The sequence below is a fragment of the Pristis pectinata genome, chromosome 13, assembly GCF_009764475.1.
Source record: "Pristis pectinata isolate sPriPec2 chromosome 13, sPriPec2.1.pri, whole genome shotgun sequence".
NCBI lineage: Eukaryota > Metazoa > Chordata > Chondrichthyes > Rhinopristiformes > Pristidae > Pristis > Pristis pectinata.
The window spans coordinates 21,716,497-21,734,090 of NC_067417.1; the positions used below are offsets into that span (position 1 = coordinate 21,716,497).

General features: G+C 39.7%; 1 protein-coding gene across 1 annotated transcript in view; it reads right to left on the reverse strand.

Annotated features, from left to right (window-relative positions):
• Positions 1–201: 201 nt before the first annotated feature.
• LOC127577468 (polycystic kidney disease protein 1-like 2) overlaps positions 202–17,594 on the reverse strand; it is a 60,969-nt gene continuing 43,576 nt past the window's right edge. The window contains exons 22-33 of the mRNA XM_052028693.1: positions 11,987–12,295; positions 11,368–11,452; positions 9,339–9,473; positions 8,988–9,173; positions 8,482–8,803; positions 8,230–8,363; positions 5,824–5,948; positions 5,407–5,567; positions 4,955–5,165; positions 2,397–2,498; positions 1,557–1,688; positions 202–315 (exon numbers count right to left, since the gene is read on the reverse strand). Of these exons, the coding sequence (XP_051884653.1) occupies positions 202–315; positions 1,557–1,688; positions 2,397–2,498; positions 4,955–5,165; positions 5,407–5,567; positions 5,824–5,948; positions 8,230–8,363; positions 8,482–8,803; positions 8,988–9,173; positions 9,339–9,473; positions 11,368–11,452; positions 11,987–12,295 (2,016 nt within the window). The remainder of the gene's footprint in view (positions 316–1,556; positions 1,689–2,396; positions 2,499–4,954; positions 5,166–5,406; positions 5,568–5,823; positions 5,949–8,229; positions 8,364–8,481; positions 8,804–8,987; positions 9,174–9,338; positions 9,474–11,367; positions 11,453–11,986; positions 12,296–17,594) is intronic.

Here is a 17,594-nt window from a genome sequence, read left to right on the forward strand (position 1 = left end):
AACAATGGTGATCCAGCAGGGCTTAACATGGAGGATGGATGAATATTCTGTAGTTTTTCTTTGACACCTTTGGGGAGCAAGGGAGCATTTACCTAGAAACTCTCTCAAGAGGTTTAAAGATTGAATAGAACCATGATAGGTGCGATTGGGCACAAGCTACAAAATGGATGGGCTTGGTAGTCCAAATGTTCTTTTCTGGGTCTAGAACTCTGATGTCTGCTTTTCCCGATGAGAGGATTTCCCATTGCTGCGAGTTCCAAAGAGGCCATAGAGTTTCTCCAACAGTAGGTCTATTACTTCCTGATCTTCAGATGGCTGGACAGCAAAATAAATACAAGTTAAATAATGGCAATTAGATCTCAAAATATACAACCATATAGAATACTAATAATACATGTTATTGCATCCTCCAAGCACTCCATGTTATTGAATACCACTGCACTGCCACTAGCAATTCTGTGCTGGTGGAACAGGACATACCAGGGATGATGATAGAGAAGTCTGGGAGTCTGGCAATGATCCATCGAGGAAATCTAGGTCAGGCAACTGCTTGACCAGTCTGTGGGATAGCTCTGGCAATTTTCCAATACTGGATAGGCCCACTGCTTTATTTTTATTGTTGCAGAGATTTGATACAACTGAATGACCTTTTTGCAGATTGGGTAAGGAAGGCAGATTTCCTTTCCCAAAATACATCAGTGAACCAGATGGCTTTTTGTGACCATTACCGACAGCAGCTTTTTATTCCTTATTTATTGCATTAACTGAATTTCAATCAGCCCTCTGTCTTGATAGGATGTGAGCTCATGTCTCTGGATGATATCCGGATCTCAGGATTTCTAGTAATATAACCAAAATGCTGCCATACCCAGCATGAAATAACAAACATACTGTCATCACTACCTTGAAGTTTTTTTCACTAATAAAGTTGTGATGAATTGTGCAAGTGGGACACTGAGAATCCATGCCTGGTTTGTGCCCCACTCAGTGAAAAATGTATTTTATAATTTAATGTCCCTTTTTAAAGGGTTCCCATCAGCACCCATGATAGCCTCCACCTTTAATCAAATTTTGTGGCTTCCCCCTCTAATGCGTGTCCAAAATCTGTCTGAACTGACGAGTATCCTCCTAATTAATGTTAATCATGTGACATTGAGCCAGAGGAGTTAGCAGCAGAGATCACAAGCAGGTGGATCCTAGTAGTTTTATCAAGAACGATGGTCAGAGAGTTTTCAAAGGATTTTAAGTAATCTGTAATTTCAACCAATCCCAGCCTCACCTCAACCACCTCAAGAAGTCAATTAATTCAGTATGGACCATGGATTTTAGCCAGAACCTTCCTGAGCACCTCAACATCTCCCATAGAAACACTGACATTCATGGTACAAAGGGCCATTGTTTGTGTCTCAGCTTTTTGCTGGAGTAAACCCAAAACACACCCACATCCTTCTCTTCATTAACAAACCATCAAGAAATATTTAAATCCTACTAATCTACCAACATATTTATGTCTGGTTGCAAAAGGTTTGCTTTCTCTCAAGAAAACGTCTACCTACTGTTGGAGAATGCCGCTCCACTGTGAAGGTCACCAGAAGCAAAGTTAGAATGAGGTTTAAAACCAAGAAGGTCATACAGATGGTGGAGGTAGTCACGATAATTACACCTGCGATGGGATAAAGTTCCATCACCTGGATGTGAAAACAACATGACAGACATTTAGAAAAACAGGAATTGCATTCTATCTGTCAATGTGATCTAGTATTTTATGATCAGGGTAACTAACAGGTAACATTCTGATTTCACTTAACTAGTGGTAAACGTTACCTTGCCTGAAAACTACATTTTAAATTGGAAGAAAATAGCTGAAGTTTTCATTTATTGATGGTTGATAACTAGCATCCACTTCAGGAACAGTGGTAGTCAGAGAAAAAGTCATTCCCTTCTGCAGTTTCTGATATTAGAGAGGATGAAAAATAGTTGAAAACAGAGAGATAAGGGAGAGTTTGTGAAATTATAATGAAGAAACACCAACCACAACTAAGCAGCCATAAACTGTTTGGACTTAGGAGTTCCCACTACCTATTTAGCCCAATGCTCTACCAGGCAGTATTTATAATTACCAAAAGGGGCAATTCGAAAGGCATTGCTCTAATGTTCTGAAAATATCAGCTTTTTGGGCATGGGAGAAGCGGATGTTTTGCAAGATTAATGTTCACAGGTTGCTAACAGTCCCTGGGTGGGATCCTGCAAGCCATCAGAAATGAATTGCAGAATCCTCTTCCTACTTCAGGCCCGAGATATTACATTTATTTGTCCTAGGCAGAACTTCTGATGAGAAATGCTCATTAAACCTCATTCATTCAAAATGCTTTGTATCACATAAAACGTTCCCTTACCTCATCATAATTGAAGTATCCCAGCTGGAGACTGAGCATTGCTAAAACAGCCTTGAAGAATGTAGCATACAATGGTAAGTATGGACCTAGCATCACATAGGACTGCAGCATACAAAAATCACAGATTATTTAAGTAATGTTTTCCTATAATGGTATAACTTTCTCTGCTGCTTACTTGAGCACGTTACATCAATAACAGTTTTGGCAAAGTTTGCATTCCTGTGCAATGAAGTAAGCTAAAGTCCCATATACAGAACACCAAGACCTCGATCAGCTAGAATTATCAGCTGAAATTTATATGCATGCCTTCATTTGATCTTTCACCATTAAGCTAAATAGATGGCCTCTATCTGAGATTAGAACATAGAACACAGAACAGTACAGCAGAGGAACAGGCCCTTTGGCCCACAATGTTGTGCCGAACCAATTAAATTAGTAATAAAATGCCCAACTAAACTAATCCCTTCTGCCTACACCATGTTCATATCCTACCATTTTCCTCACATTCATGTTCCCATCTAAGAGCTTTTTGAACGCCTCTATCGTATTTGCCTCCACCACTACCCCAGGCAGTGCATTCCAGGCACCCACCACTCTGTGTAAAAAAAAACTTGCCCCGCACATCTCCTTTGAACTTTCCCCTCTCACCTTAAATGCACACCCTCTGGTATTAAACATTTAAGCCCTGGGGAAAAGATATTGGCTGTCTATCTATGCCTCTCATAATCTTATAAACTTCTATCAGATCTCCCCTCGGCCTCCGTCGCTCCAGAGAAAACAACCCAAGTTTGTCCAACCTATCTTCATAGCACATGCCTTCTAATCCAGGCAGCATCTTGGTAAACTTCTTCTGCACCAAAGCCTCCACATTCTTCCTATAACTGGGTGAGCAGAACTGAATGCAATGCTCCAGATGCAGCTTAACTAAAGTCTTATAAAGCTGCAGCATTACTTCCTGACTCTTGAACTCAATGCCTTGGCTAATGAAGGCAAGCATGCCATATGCCTTCTTTACCACCCTATCAACTTGTGTAGCCACTTTTAGGGAGCTATGAACTTGGACCCCAAGATCCCTCTCCTCAGCAACACTGTTAAGTGTCTTGCCATTAACAGTGTACTGTCTCTTTACATTTGATCTCCCAAGGTGCAACACTTCACATTTGGTCGGGCTGAACTCCATCTGCCATTTCTCCACCCCTATCTGCAACTGATCTATATCCTACTGTATCCTTTGCCAGTCTTCTACGCTATCCACAGCACCACCAATGTTCGTATCATCTGCAAATTTACTAACCCACCCATGTACATTTGCATCCAAGTCATTTATATACATCACAAACAGCAGAGCTCCCAGTACGGATCCATGAGAAATGCCACTAGTCACAGACCTCCAGCCAGAATAAGTCCCATCGACCACTACCCTCTATCTTCTATTGCCAAGCCAGTTCTAAATCCAAATGGCCAATTTACCTTGGATCCCATGCATCTTGATCTACTGGATGAGCCTCCCATGAGGGACCTATTAACCTACAACTTTTGAATTTGGGCCTCTGCAAGATACCCCATTCAGTGCTCCAATTTTCCTTTTACCAGTGAGGTGGGTGAATCATCCTGACCATTGTCCTAGACTTGGAAAACTTTTATTCTCTTTTCCCTTTTTACTTTTGATGAACCAGCTATATTCTTTCTGCATTTTCTACAATTAAATCTAATGTTCACATTTTTATTTTAAGTTGTACTGGCTAACTTTAGCAAGAATGTTTTTCTTCTAAGTATCAGAAAGTGTCATACAACACCCTATGAACCTTCAAGAATGAACTACATGTGGCAGAACTTCAAGCTTATTTTTCAAACAAAGTAGATCTAAGCTCATAATTGGCAACTGCAACATTATAGGTTATTTCCATAATTAGTGTGATCTTCCAGCATGGATTCCACCTGCACCAAGTGTAAGCCTCCTGGAGAATAGGAAAGCATTTACATACCATTCCAAATGAAAGAGAGAGAGTCACTTAAAGATACACGAGAGCAATATCTGTTTCAGGGCTGAAGGTGGATGAAATACTTCTTGGCCTTGCTAAGCTATGGCGGTGGAATTATGGTTGCAAAAGAACAGGTAAAAATGTGAAACAAAATTCTAATGGAGGCATATGCTGTGTTCATTGTTCAACTATTTCTTAATGTCAAGTGGAAAGAACAATATTGACTGGATAGTGACATTGTTGATAATGTGGGCCTCAGAGGAAACAAAGTGAGATTTGCACACCTGCTAATTTTGGGTAGAGTCATTTGCAAACAATCCAGGTTCACCTGTTGCACCCAGATACATTTCTAATACCATAAGCATTACAAGTGTGATACAAAGTTAATCATAACTTTGGTGTTATAATTTTAGATGATTTTCAATAAGCTTAGAACAAAATATAATTAGTTATTTGCAATTACTAAAACTAAAGAGGTTGTAAATTTATAGTTTTGGATACTGACAGAAGTTAATATTTCCAATTCATAATCACCATGTTAGTAAACTAAATAATCTGTAGTAGAAAGGTTCTTACCACACTGGAATAGGCCACAAGTAGTAGTCCCATAATAAGAAATAAACCTTTGAGTTCTTTCCAGGCTCTCTGCATTGCAGATGTGAGTAGATACAGTTTTGGGTTCAGATGCAGCATACACCAGAGCTTCAGACTGTTCAGTACCACCAATACAGACACGATGTAATTAAATGCAGTGTTAATGATAGCCAACCCATGGAAACTAACGTAACTGCAGAAATAATAGATATGAAAGGTTGATAACTGATGTTGGAAAATCCGGCAATAGAATTTAGGCAACTATTAGAAAGGCGTCCAAATGTTCAAGCATGAATTCAATGAAATGTAAAAAGACTTAAATGTAAAAACAAAATCAGTAATTGAGAAAACTAGGAAACAAATATGTCGTTCCCAAACCAAAGTGTTAGGGATGCAAATATATTAGAGGAATTAAACATTTATTGTATAAGTACCTTTGAGGATTTTTGAGATAATTACTTAGAGTTGCACTTTCAAGTAATAATCGTTTCAGAAACAGTGCAAATCCACTCCAGCTGCACAGGATAATGGACATTTCCATCAGATTAGCTTTCTCCATGAAATACTTCCAGTTCTGCTTTTTGAGAAGTTTTCCCTAGGAAAAAAAGGCACAATTAATATTTCTGTGCAATTGAAAATATGTGTAAGATGAAACTTGGGTAGTTTTTATATTTTCGATTATTGTGAAACAATTTGGAAATGAAAATTTGGCCATTGCTATTTACTCTGTCTTAGCACTTTCAACACATCTCCTTCACATATATTTTCTCAAAGGCTGATATGTCAAACTGAAGTCACCAGTTTTTGGTACAGTCTTTCTGTAGATTAGTTCTATAAACATTTCTAGTTACCTGTACTACCATGTAATAAATGACGAACAGCATGAATGCAATCTTTACTGCAGAAAACAGAATGGTAATCTCCCTATTGTGGACCAGTTGTATGCTTTCCAGATAGATAGAAGTTATAAAGGCACCTGCAGAAATAAATTAAAGCAAATAGATATATAAACCTACTAATGGATAGATAATTAGTGATGTCAGCATTTACAATAAAAATGTTTAATTCTGGGTGTTTGTTTTTATCTATAACTTGACTATTATCTGCTCTAGTGTTGTATGATCAGCTGCAAGTGAAAAGATAACTATGTTTTGAATACCCCCAAATATAATGGGGAAGAAACTCATTGACTTAAACAGAAACTAATGTGCAGATGGTGAGCATAACCAAAGGCTGATACTTGCACATAGGTTTAGTGCTAGTGATCAAAGACAAATTTATGTAGTCACAATGTCTTTATATTCTTTCCCACGATGCACCCACTTGTGCTGAGGTTGGTTTCTTGAGAAGGTGGTGGAGTACTGCCAGTTTAAGTTGTTGTTGCCTGAGTGGTAAATTCTTTTAAGTAAGCAATTATGAGATGGCAGTGAAGGACACGAGAAGTGGTTCTGAGCATTTGTTTGAGCAGCAGGCTGATAAATCCCCACATCCTGATGGACTTCATCCATGGGTCTTAAAATAAATGCCTAGTGAGATAATAGATGCATTGGTTTTAATTTTCTGAAATTCCCTTGATTTGGGGAAAGTTCCATTAGATTAGAAAATACCAAATGTAAGTCCTTTATTCAAAAAGTGAGGGAAACAAAGTCTGAAACCACAGGCCAGTTACCTGAACGTCCATCATTGGGAAAATGTTAGAAGTTATTATTAAACACATTAAATGGAGCATTTCACATAAATTTAAAGTAATAAGGCAAAGTCAACATAGTTTTGTGAAATGGAAATCATGTCAGACCAATTTTTATAGATGTTCTTTGAAGTAACGAATGCTGTGGATAAAGGGGATCCATTGATGTACTATATTTAGATTTCCAGAAAGACCTTGATAGAAGTCACATCACAGGTTATCATGGAAAATAAAAGCTCTTGGTGTAGGAGGTAACAGATTGATGTAGATGGAATATTGGCTAGTTAACAAGAAACAGTGAGCACAGATGGGTTCTTTCCTGGTTGGCAAGATGTAAGGAGTGGTGTGCCATAGGGATCAGAGCTGAAGACTCAACTTTATACAATTTATATAAATGTCTTAGATGAAGGCAGCAAAGGTTGGTTGCTAAATTTGCTGACACAAAAATAGGTAGGATAGTTAGTTATGAAGAGGACTAAATTGGGGAAATAGGTTAAGTGAGTGAACAAAAATCTGCAAAGGTTGTATAAGGTAGGAAAATATGAATTTGTGCAATTTAGCAGGATAAATAAAAAGCATATTATCTAAATGCTGAGAGGTGCAGAGCTCAGAGGCAGAGAGATCTGGGAGTCTTCGTGAAAGACTCACTAAAAGCTAGTATGCAGATACAGCAAGTAATTAGGAATGTGAACAGAATATTATCATTTATTGCAAGTGGAATTGAAGACAGATGTAGATAGGTTATACTTTAATCTTGTAGGGCAATGGTGAAATCACATCTAGAGCAAGGGGTACAGTATTGGTTGCATTGGTAGCAATTTGGAGATTTACTACACTGATACCTGGACTGGGCAAATTGCCTTATAAGGTTACACAGGATGGGTTTGTATCCACTGGAATTTAGAAGAATGAAGGTGACTTGGTTGAAGGAAATAAGATCCAGAGGGATTTTGGCAGGGTGGCTGTGGAGTTCTGCAACTTTTTAAATATACACTAGGTTTTAACTTTTCAGGGATCTTTGTGACTTTTCATTTAACTGTAAGGAATTTCATGACAATGATACACTTGCATAAATGTTGAACTGTAAATAGTTAAAATGCAACCCCATTTGCAAACTTTCAGAAGCCTATTCAGTCATGCTGACTTTTGGATTTGATGAAAAAGTGGCACGAAGTACAAGCTTAATTTGACAGCATTTGAAAGGAAACTTCAGCTTCATGACCAGGAATGAATGAACAACTCCACTCCATTCCCAACCATTTCCAAATTTAATACATTTAAAATATAAATATACATGGGATTAAATTACCATGTAACATGCATTATAACATGTATTCTTGTATTGAAAGATGACCTGAATGATTGTGAAAGTATGTTACAAAAAGAAATTTAAAAAGAAAGAAAACATCTAAATATACCTCTCAGCTGTTCCTAGCATGATTCACTATAGGCAAAGCTGTAAATTTATATACAACATAAAAGTAAGGAAAGTCCAATTAGTCTTTCCTGGACAGCCAATTGTTCTGGTATTGACTGTAAAGTAAGCAACTAATCACATATGAGGCTTTACCTATGCCATTCGTCTCCAGTGTTAATATGACGACACAGAACAGATTTACATTTGCATTGTATACTGTGAACTCAATGAAGATGGCCCTTGTGTAACTGTCTATCCAATTGTTTTCAGCTAAGTATTTAACAATCCTGCAGGATAAATCAGAATAAAATGTGGTGTAAAACCAATGCTCTTTCACTTCTTTTCAAAAACCAACACAAAATGGACACAGTCAAGGAAAGCATACCTACAGAGGATCTGACTTACCTGGAAGCATTCTCTATTTCTGTAGTCAGGTCAGCTACATAACCACTTCCTCTGTATAACGCAAGATTTCTCCAGAATGGATACTCCTGTAATTTTGATTGGTATTGCCAGACATAACTGAGATTTGAGGCCTGTGCTGTGATGTTACTTGTCCATTGCTCACCATAGTTTGACATATCCTCCTCATCAAAAGAGTAGGGTACTTCACATTTTTTAACAATACTTTTTAACATTTTCAATGCAGGACAATCATGCTTTTTTACTCTCAGCTGCTGAATGCGAGGACTTCCAAGGAGTTTTGAGTAGCCATCAGTTATAAATCCTAACAACAAAAATCATACATCTTATTTCTTGGATGCTTTTGAGTTCTGGAAGGAATATTGTAAAACTAAGCATCACTTAAAAAAGTGAATCCATACCTAATTCACAAATCATTCAAGAAGAAAGGATTAAACTGCAATTTTTCCAGCTATCTTTTACAGCAAGAATATACATAGGACGTTTACCTTTATAGCTTCCATATAGTTTGGGCAGTAACAGATTGTTGGCCCAGATGTAAAAGTCATCCATGCTTTGGATATTGTTGAAGGAAGGACTGAATGTTTGGTTAATAATTCTGTTGAGGTGGAATGAATTGAGATTTTGCTCTCCATAAGCAATAGTCAGCAACAAGGAGATAAACACCAAATGAACTGAAAGATAAAAACGCACGTCAGAATATGAAGATATCAAAGCTTTCAGTTAGTAACTGTTTGTTATGGAAACACTGAAGTGATCTTTAAGCAGAGAGAATGCAAGCTGATCGGCCCACATCGACGTATATATGTTTGTAAGCAATGGAAAAGTTGTTAAAGTACCCAGAATCTCCTGGATCCGAGCATACATTTTCTTCTCTTTCCTTTTCATCTCTTTCATGTGTTCTACAGATTGAACTGGTAGTGGATGGTAGATTTTACTGTTTCGTTCTGATGATAAAACATTCGTATCTATCCCTGTGAATAAAATAATTTCCTTTTAAGGATGCAAAAGGATTAGAGGTGACCATTCAAGGCGAGAACAAATTAGAATATAGGTATTTGGTCCATCAAATTTATATATTATTAGTTTATATCCTGACCACTCTGGTTTTGAGATAGTATCAGTGCTAATCAACAGAGTGACATTGTAGAGAAACTGGACAACTAAAAATACCATTGCCCAGAAACTGGATATCCTCCAAGAATTGAAGAGTTCAGGAAATTGAAGCAGGCATTTCCAAACACAATTTGCACACCACACATTTGATGGGCAGTGTGTGGATGAGGTGATGTGATTTGTTGTTCAAAACTCCACTAGAGCGTTGCGAGAAGGAACTGGCTGATGCATTCCTATTTTAGGCAATTTGTGGCCACTCACATGGAAGGATGTTTTCATACATGGCAGCTGCACACTTACTTGCATATGCAGACTGCTCCAAAAAGCTCTAATGACTGACTGCTGACTATGCATTGTCAAAGGAGCAAAGGAATGTGGAGTGCAAAGTGACAGCCACAGAGTGTCTGCATGATTTGTGTGGTTGTAGAGAGAGGAGTGTGTGTGTGTGTGTGTGTGTGTGAGTGGTTGTGTGTGTATTTGTGTGCTTGTGAGTTTGTGTCTATGAGTGAGTGTTTCAACAGAAGTTCCAACTGGAAGATCACTCTCCTTGACATATCTTGTCAGGTCATGGAATAACATCCAACATTCCTCCCAGCCAGTGATTCACTTGGGAGAATTCAGCTGCCACCCCCAACCACTTCCTCTTCCCTTCAAGTCTATCTGACTTTCTGACACCTCGCCCTCTGCAACTCAACAAGGACAAAGTTTCTTTATTCATTCATTCTAAGTGAGCCATACAGGATTAGCACTGCTACCCAGGGGTGAGTCGATCTCCAGATACTTTAATATATTATTTCATTACCTCTTGTTTCCAGTGAGTTTGAAGTACCAGCAATGTGCAGATCTTAATTAATTTATTAAGGATTTTCGATACAAACTTAAAACATTACTTTTTACACATCGGTAAGAAGGGCTGGGGCTCAACCCAGCCAGGCAGTTTGTTAAATCAATAGTAGTGTGAAAATCTGAGAACATCTGATGCTAATTTAGCATCCAACAGCAGATCTGGCTGAACCATATCAAGTGCTTTCAGCCTCACTCTTCTCTGCCAAAAGAACCCACTGCCCAAGATCATTTTAAAAACTAATGGTAACCTGTCTTCTTTTGTCCACCACCTGTCATTTTCTTAAACCCCTCTCATCTAGCCCTCCTACAAACACTTCCAACAAGTGTAAAGGGTTCTTATGGATATCTTTGTCACTGAGATTGAAACTATTCAAATCCCTTTGCTCCCCACACTTCACTTTTTCTTGACTATCAACACAAGCCTACAATGTGCCTAAGTGAGCCCCATGTGAAGCTGGCCAAAATCTCCAGTTCCTCTCCCGTTTAGTCTCATGACACCACTAAGTTCAACTAGTTCTGAGATCCACCTCCTGGCATGACCATCTTTCAACCAAATTAACTAATAAGCTTTCATTCTTGAGTATCATGCCTGCTGACATTGCAAATGCATCCTTCTTCTCAGATACTCTCTCCCTTCCAACCAAACCTGCCTTTACATTGCCTTCCTCAAAAAAAATCATCATCCTGTTTACCTACGCAAAGTCCTACTTTGTTTCCAACTATCAACTCTAAAGTACAGGTCATCTATTAAATCCTTGCCAATTTTTCCTGCAAACCCATGTTATAATCCCCCTCATCTAGCTTCTAACATCTACCAAGGTGGATCAACTTCCTTCCTGCACCAAGAAGGGTGTCTGTATGATTTCACTGTTGATAATAAGATGATTCTAAAAACTGCACACGTACTTGTTGTCAGGTGGAATGTCTGTTCATCACCATGATGATCTACTTTTCTCACAAACAAAGCGATAAATGCAGCAGTACAAAGAGCCTTCAGGACAAAAGATATCACAGAAGGAATGAAAAACAAATTTCATATTAAACAGAAACGAAATATGTGCAATTATTTAAATAATTCATAAGTTTATTTTTCGATATAGTTGTACTTTTCTCAATGTAAAAGCAATTTTCCTTCCTACTTTAACAACAACAGAAAGAGAAAATAAAATTTTACCTGGAACATACATTTTACTCTATCAAAAGCATCTGGCATCTCCAAATATTTCATACGGCTATTGCAATATTACGACCATTGGCTGGTTTCTTAAAAAGGTTCCAGTGGGATTTGAAAGGATGCTCTCACATCTGAAAACTGGCTTATTAGAGACTTGCAAAGTGTGAAACTTACTTTGAACAGCCTGGATCTAACTCTTGGCTTAGATCAAACTGATTTGCACCAAAGCCTTACAATTAATTACTTTTCACAGTGCATTATTCACATGTCACATGCAGTTTAAATTCCATATTAATGATAGTTAAAAGCATCTCATATTATCAATCCATCTCTTCAGGCCACTTACATTACCTTTACTGGCTGCAGAATAAACACACTTTGAAACAGTGATGTTGCCATGGAGATTAACCACTTGATTGACTGAACTTTACCATACGTTAGTCCATATAACATGGTGAAGAAGGCAGATGTAGCACTTGTTACAACCACCAAGAACCAAGCAATATACACAAACCACCAGGGCAGCCCATTAAATCGCCTTTGTCTAATCCTGTCTTCCTGACGGTCAGGGTGAGCTGATGGCCAGTTCAATCCCTCAGAGGCTGCTGTAGTACTTCTGTCACAAAAGAGTTTAATACAATGAGATTTAATTTCCACTTCCTGCAGTAATAAAAATATTGCAAAAACAAAAATGTCACATGGTGCTGCATGTTTTTTTGATTGTATTTCATGAGATCTTCTGATTTTGAGGTAAACTTCTTTATGAACCAGTCCATGTTGACCATAGTGCCCACCCAGCTAGTCCCAATTTCCTGTTTTCAGCCCATATCTTTCTAAGCCCCGTCCCTCCATGTACCTATCCAAGTGTTTCTTAAATGATACTGTTGTACCTGCCTCAACCAGTTCCTCTGGCAGCTCATTCCATATACTCACCACCCTCTGCGTGGAAAAGTTGCCCCTCAGGTCCCTTTTAAATCTTTCCCCTCTCACCCTAAACCTATGCCCTGTAGTTTTGGACCCCTTTACCCTGGGGAAAAGACTTTTAACATCCACTTTATCTATGCCTCTCATAAACACTTCTACAAGTTGCCCCTCATCCTCCTACATTTCAAGGCATAAAGACCTAGCCTGGCCAATCTCTCCCTATAACTCAGGCCCTCTAGTCCTGGCAACATCCTCGTAAATCTTTTCTGTACTCTTTCCAGTTTAACCAAGTCTTTCCTATAACAGGGTGAATAAAACTGTGCACAGTACTCCAAGTGTGGCCTCACCAATGACTTATACAACTGCAACATAACATCCCATCTCCTACACTCAGTGCCCTGACTGATGAAGGCCAGCGTGCTAAATGCCCTTTTCACCACCGTCTACTGTGACTCCACTTTCAACGAACTATGCATTTGTACTCCCAGATCCCTCTGTTCCATTACATTCCCTAGTGCCCTACCAGTCATAGTACAAGTCCTATGCTGGTTGACTTTCCAAAATGTATCACACTTGACTGTATTGAAATCCATTTGCCACTCCTCGGCCCACTTCCCTGACTGATCAAGATCCCCCTGTAATCTACGATAACCTTCTTCACTATCAACACCACCTCCTAATTTCGTGCCATCTGCAAATTTACTGATCAAGCCTTGTGTGTTCGCATCCAAATCATTTATATAAATAACAAATAACAAGGGTCCCAACACCAACCCCTGCGCCACACCACTAGTCACCGGCCTCCATTCCAAGAAACAACCTTCAACCACCACCTCTGCTTCCTACCTCCGAGCCACTTTTGAATCCACCAAACTGGCTTTACCTGGATTCCGTGGGACCGAACCTTCCAGACCAGCCTACCATGCTGGACCTTGTCAAAGGCCTTGCTGAAGTCCAAATAGACAACATCCACAACCCTACCCTCATCTAGCCTTTTGGTTACCTCTTCAGAAAAACTCTCAAAGATTCGCCAAATACAACTTTCCATGCACAAAGCCATGCTGACTCCTCCTAATCAGAATTAGTCTATCCAAATGCTGGTAGATCCTGTTCCTCAGATTTCCCTCCAGTAACTTCCCCACCACTGATGTCAGGCTGACTGGCCTGTAGTTCCCTGGCTTGTCCTTGCTACCCTTCTTAAACAACCGGACAGTATTAGCCACCTTCCAGTCTTTGGGAACTTCACCAGCAGCTAATGATGAAGCACCATCTCCGCAAGGGTCTCCACAATTTCTTCACTAGCCTTGCACAAAGTCCGAAGTTGCACTCGGTCAGGACCTGGGGACTTATCCACCTTAAGGCTTCAAATACCTCCTCCCTGGTAATACGAGTGTTCTCTAAAACGTCTCCACTTGTTTTTCTTATCTCATGAGCAACCATGAGTTTCTCCTCAGTAAACACCAAGGAGAAATGTTCGTTAAAATTCCTACCCATCTCCTGTGGTTCGAGACATAGGTGGCCATGCTGATCTCTAAAAGGACCTACACTCTCCCTAGCCACTCTTTTACTCTTTATATAGCTCTAGAACCTCTTGGTATTTTCCTTAACCTTTCCTGCCAGGTCCATCCCATACCCTCTCTTTGCCCTCCTGATTTCCCTCTTGTGTATTCTTAATCTTTTTATAGTCAAGGGATTCACTTGTCCCTGACCTCCTAAACCCAATGTATGCTTCCTTCCCTTTCTTGGCCAGAGCTTTAATATATCTCTTCAGTCAAGGTTCCCTAATTTGCCAGGTTACCCTTCACCCTAACAGGAACATGCTGCCCTGGACTCTTGATGTCACACTCTTAAAAGCCTCCCACTTGCCATTCGTTCCTTTCCCTTCAAACAAATTCACTCAATCGACCTCTGCCCAATTCCCCCAAAATTATCCCTGCTCCAGTTTAGGACCCCAACCTGCGGACCTGTCCTATCCTTTTCCATCATGATCTTAAAACTAATAGAATTATAGTCACTAGAGCCAAAGTGCTCCCTGACTGCCACTTCAGTTACTTGCCCTGCTTCATTTCCTAAGAGGAGGTCCAGCACTGCACCCTCCTGAGTAGGGCCCTCTATATATTGTCTCAGGAAACTTTCCTGGACATGTTTCACAAATTCCGCTGCATCCAGGCCTTTAACACTCTGGGTGGCCTAGTCAATACCGGGAAGATTAAAATCCCCCACTAATACAACTCTATTATTCTTACAACTATGAGCAGTTTCTCTACACATCTACTCCTCAAGTTCCCTTGACTATTGGGGGATCTACAATACAGCCCCACTAGAGTGACCCTGCCCTTCTTGTTTCCAAGTTCTACCCATTTGGCCTCACTGGACGATCCCCCAAGAATGTCGTCTCCAAGCACTGTTATTATATCCTCCCTTTTCAAAAAGGCAACACCCCCTCCTTGCTTATCTGTACCATCTATATCCTGGAACATTGAGCTGCGAGTCCTGCCTTTCTCTCAGCCATGTTTCTGTTGTGGCTATAACATCCCAGTCCCAGAGCCAATCCACACTCTGAATTCATCTGCTTTACCCGTTAAGCCTCATGCATTGAAATAAATGCAGTTTAACTGAGCATTCTTCTCCTTTCCTCTACTGTGCCCCTGGCTATCCTGATTACTAAACTTGCTCTCACTGGCTACTACTTTATCCTGTTACGGACTCAGTGAAAGTCCCTTTAAGATAGGGAGTGTGTGTGTATGTGTGTGTGGGGCGTGCTTACGTCAATAGAAGATAAAGGACGTAATGACGTGGTAGAAGTTAGAAGAAGAAGAAGAGAGAGAGAGAGAAGGGAGAGAGACACCAGCCTGCTAGTTTTCTCTATCGATGGATGAGAAACAATAACTGTGTCTGCCACTGAAATCCATGTATGGAAGTTGGAAGTAATCCGGTGGAGTTCACTTTATTGCTGACCTGTAGAAGGAAACAGGTATTTGTGTGTGGACGACCACGATTCGGATGCTTTTCGGGGTGAGGAAGTCACTACCGAGTAAACACTGGAGTGTCGTTTGGGTTCCATCGTGGAACATTTGGATTTCGTATTTACTCTCCCTATGTTCTCTACATCTACGTCTTATCTTCTGACAACGGTGGTTGTTGAAGAAGCCCTTGCTCACGTTTCACCTTATGGCTTGCGGAACTGAACTTTAAGAACCATTCCTGAACTGGGAGTTTTGGACTTTGTCACACACACACACACGAAGAGTTTAGTTTTGGGGTTAACGTTCGAGGTTTAACATTTTTGAATTCTAACATACTAACATTTTTACTTTTATTTTATGTATTATCATAAGTAGTAATTAATAAAATAGTTTTTAACACTGAATCATGCTCAGTGTGTTTCTTTTGTTGCTGGTTCGTGACAAAATTGGGGGCTCGTCCGGGATCCAATCCAAAGATTAACGAGTGTCGTCTGGGATCGTTCCCCAGATTGACGAGATCCGTTCGGGATTCAATCCAAAGATTTTTGAGGGAGGTCTGATAAATTCTTTTTAATTGGCTTGTGTGTGTGGAAACCAGCAGCAATGGATATTAAGGCATTTTTGGAGTCACCAACCCAAAAAGGATTGGAGGTGGCGATAAAGGATGATCTGATAAAGATTGCTACAAGGTTAAACCCTACAGAAGTAAAGCAGTCTATGAGAAAGGCAGATATTCAGAGACTGATAGCTGGCCATTATGTAGAAAAGAAGATGTTTGAGAAGTAAGTGTTAAAACAGTTTCCTGGCAGTGAAATAGCAATTTCTGAGGCACAGGTGCAGCTGGCAAAGATAGAGGCTGAACGAGAGCAAACCCAGTTAAAGATAGAGGCCGAACAAAAGAACTTAGAGGCCGAACAAAAGAAATTAGAGGCCGAACAAAAGATAACTCAGATGAAGACAGAGGCTGATCTAGCAATGAAGCAGATGGAATTGAAGAGGATGGAGCTGGATAGTGAGGAGAAGGAAAAACAGAGGCAGCATGATTTACAAGTGAAGCGAAAGAATTTGGAATCTGATTCTGATGATGGTTTTTCAGCCAGCAGGGAGGTTCGATTAGTCCCTCCTTTTGAGGAAGATCAGGTTGATCAGTATTTCCAACATTTTGAAAAGGTTGCTGTGAGTTCAAACTGGCCAAAGAAAGGATGGGCTCTTATGGTACAGAGTGTGATTAAAGGTAAAGCTCAAAAAGCTTATTCTGCTTTGTCTGCTGAGGATGCAGCTGATTATACCAAGGTAAAACAAGCTATATTGAAGGCCTATGAATTGGTACCTGAAGCTTATAGACAAAAATTCAGAGACTTGAGGAAATCTGCAGATCAGACTTATATGGAATTTGCCAATGGAAAGAGAATATGTTTTGAACGATGGTACATGGCTAAAAATGTAGATGGGGATTTTGATAAATTGAAAGAATTGATATTAGTGGAAGACTTTAAAAGATGTGTCCCAGCTGAATTAACAACATATTTAAATGAAAAGGGAGTGGAAACTTTACAAGAAACTGCTAGGTTGGCAGATGATTATGCTTTAACCCATAAATCCAAATGGGGACAACCTAAAACCTTTCAAAAGAGTTACAAGGACAATCCAGGTAAACCGGAGATTAAATTGGGAGGTAATCAAAAAGGAAAAGATGAAAAGAAGCCAGGGCTGGAGAAACCTGTTGAGCGTACTTGTTATTACTGTAAGAAACCTGGCCATGTGATATCTAATTGTGCCCTTTTGAAGAAAAGGAAGGAAACTGTGCCTAATGCTTGCTTTCAGGCAATTAAAAATCAAAAAGGTTTAGGAGATGCTGTTAAAGATCAGTCCTTGCAAGAGATAAAAGCGGAAAAGTTGGAGGAGGTGAGAAAGGAATTCCGTTCTTATGTATCAGAGGGTTTTGTTTCACTGAATGATGGGTCACCCCAGGTGCCAGTGAAAATTCTTAGAGATACTGGGGCTTGTCAATCTCTCTTGCTGGACAGTGTTTTAAATTTTGGTGAAGAAAGTGACACTGGTGAGGTAAA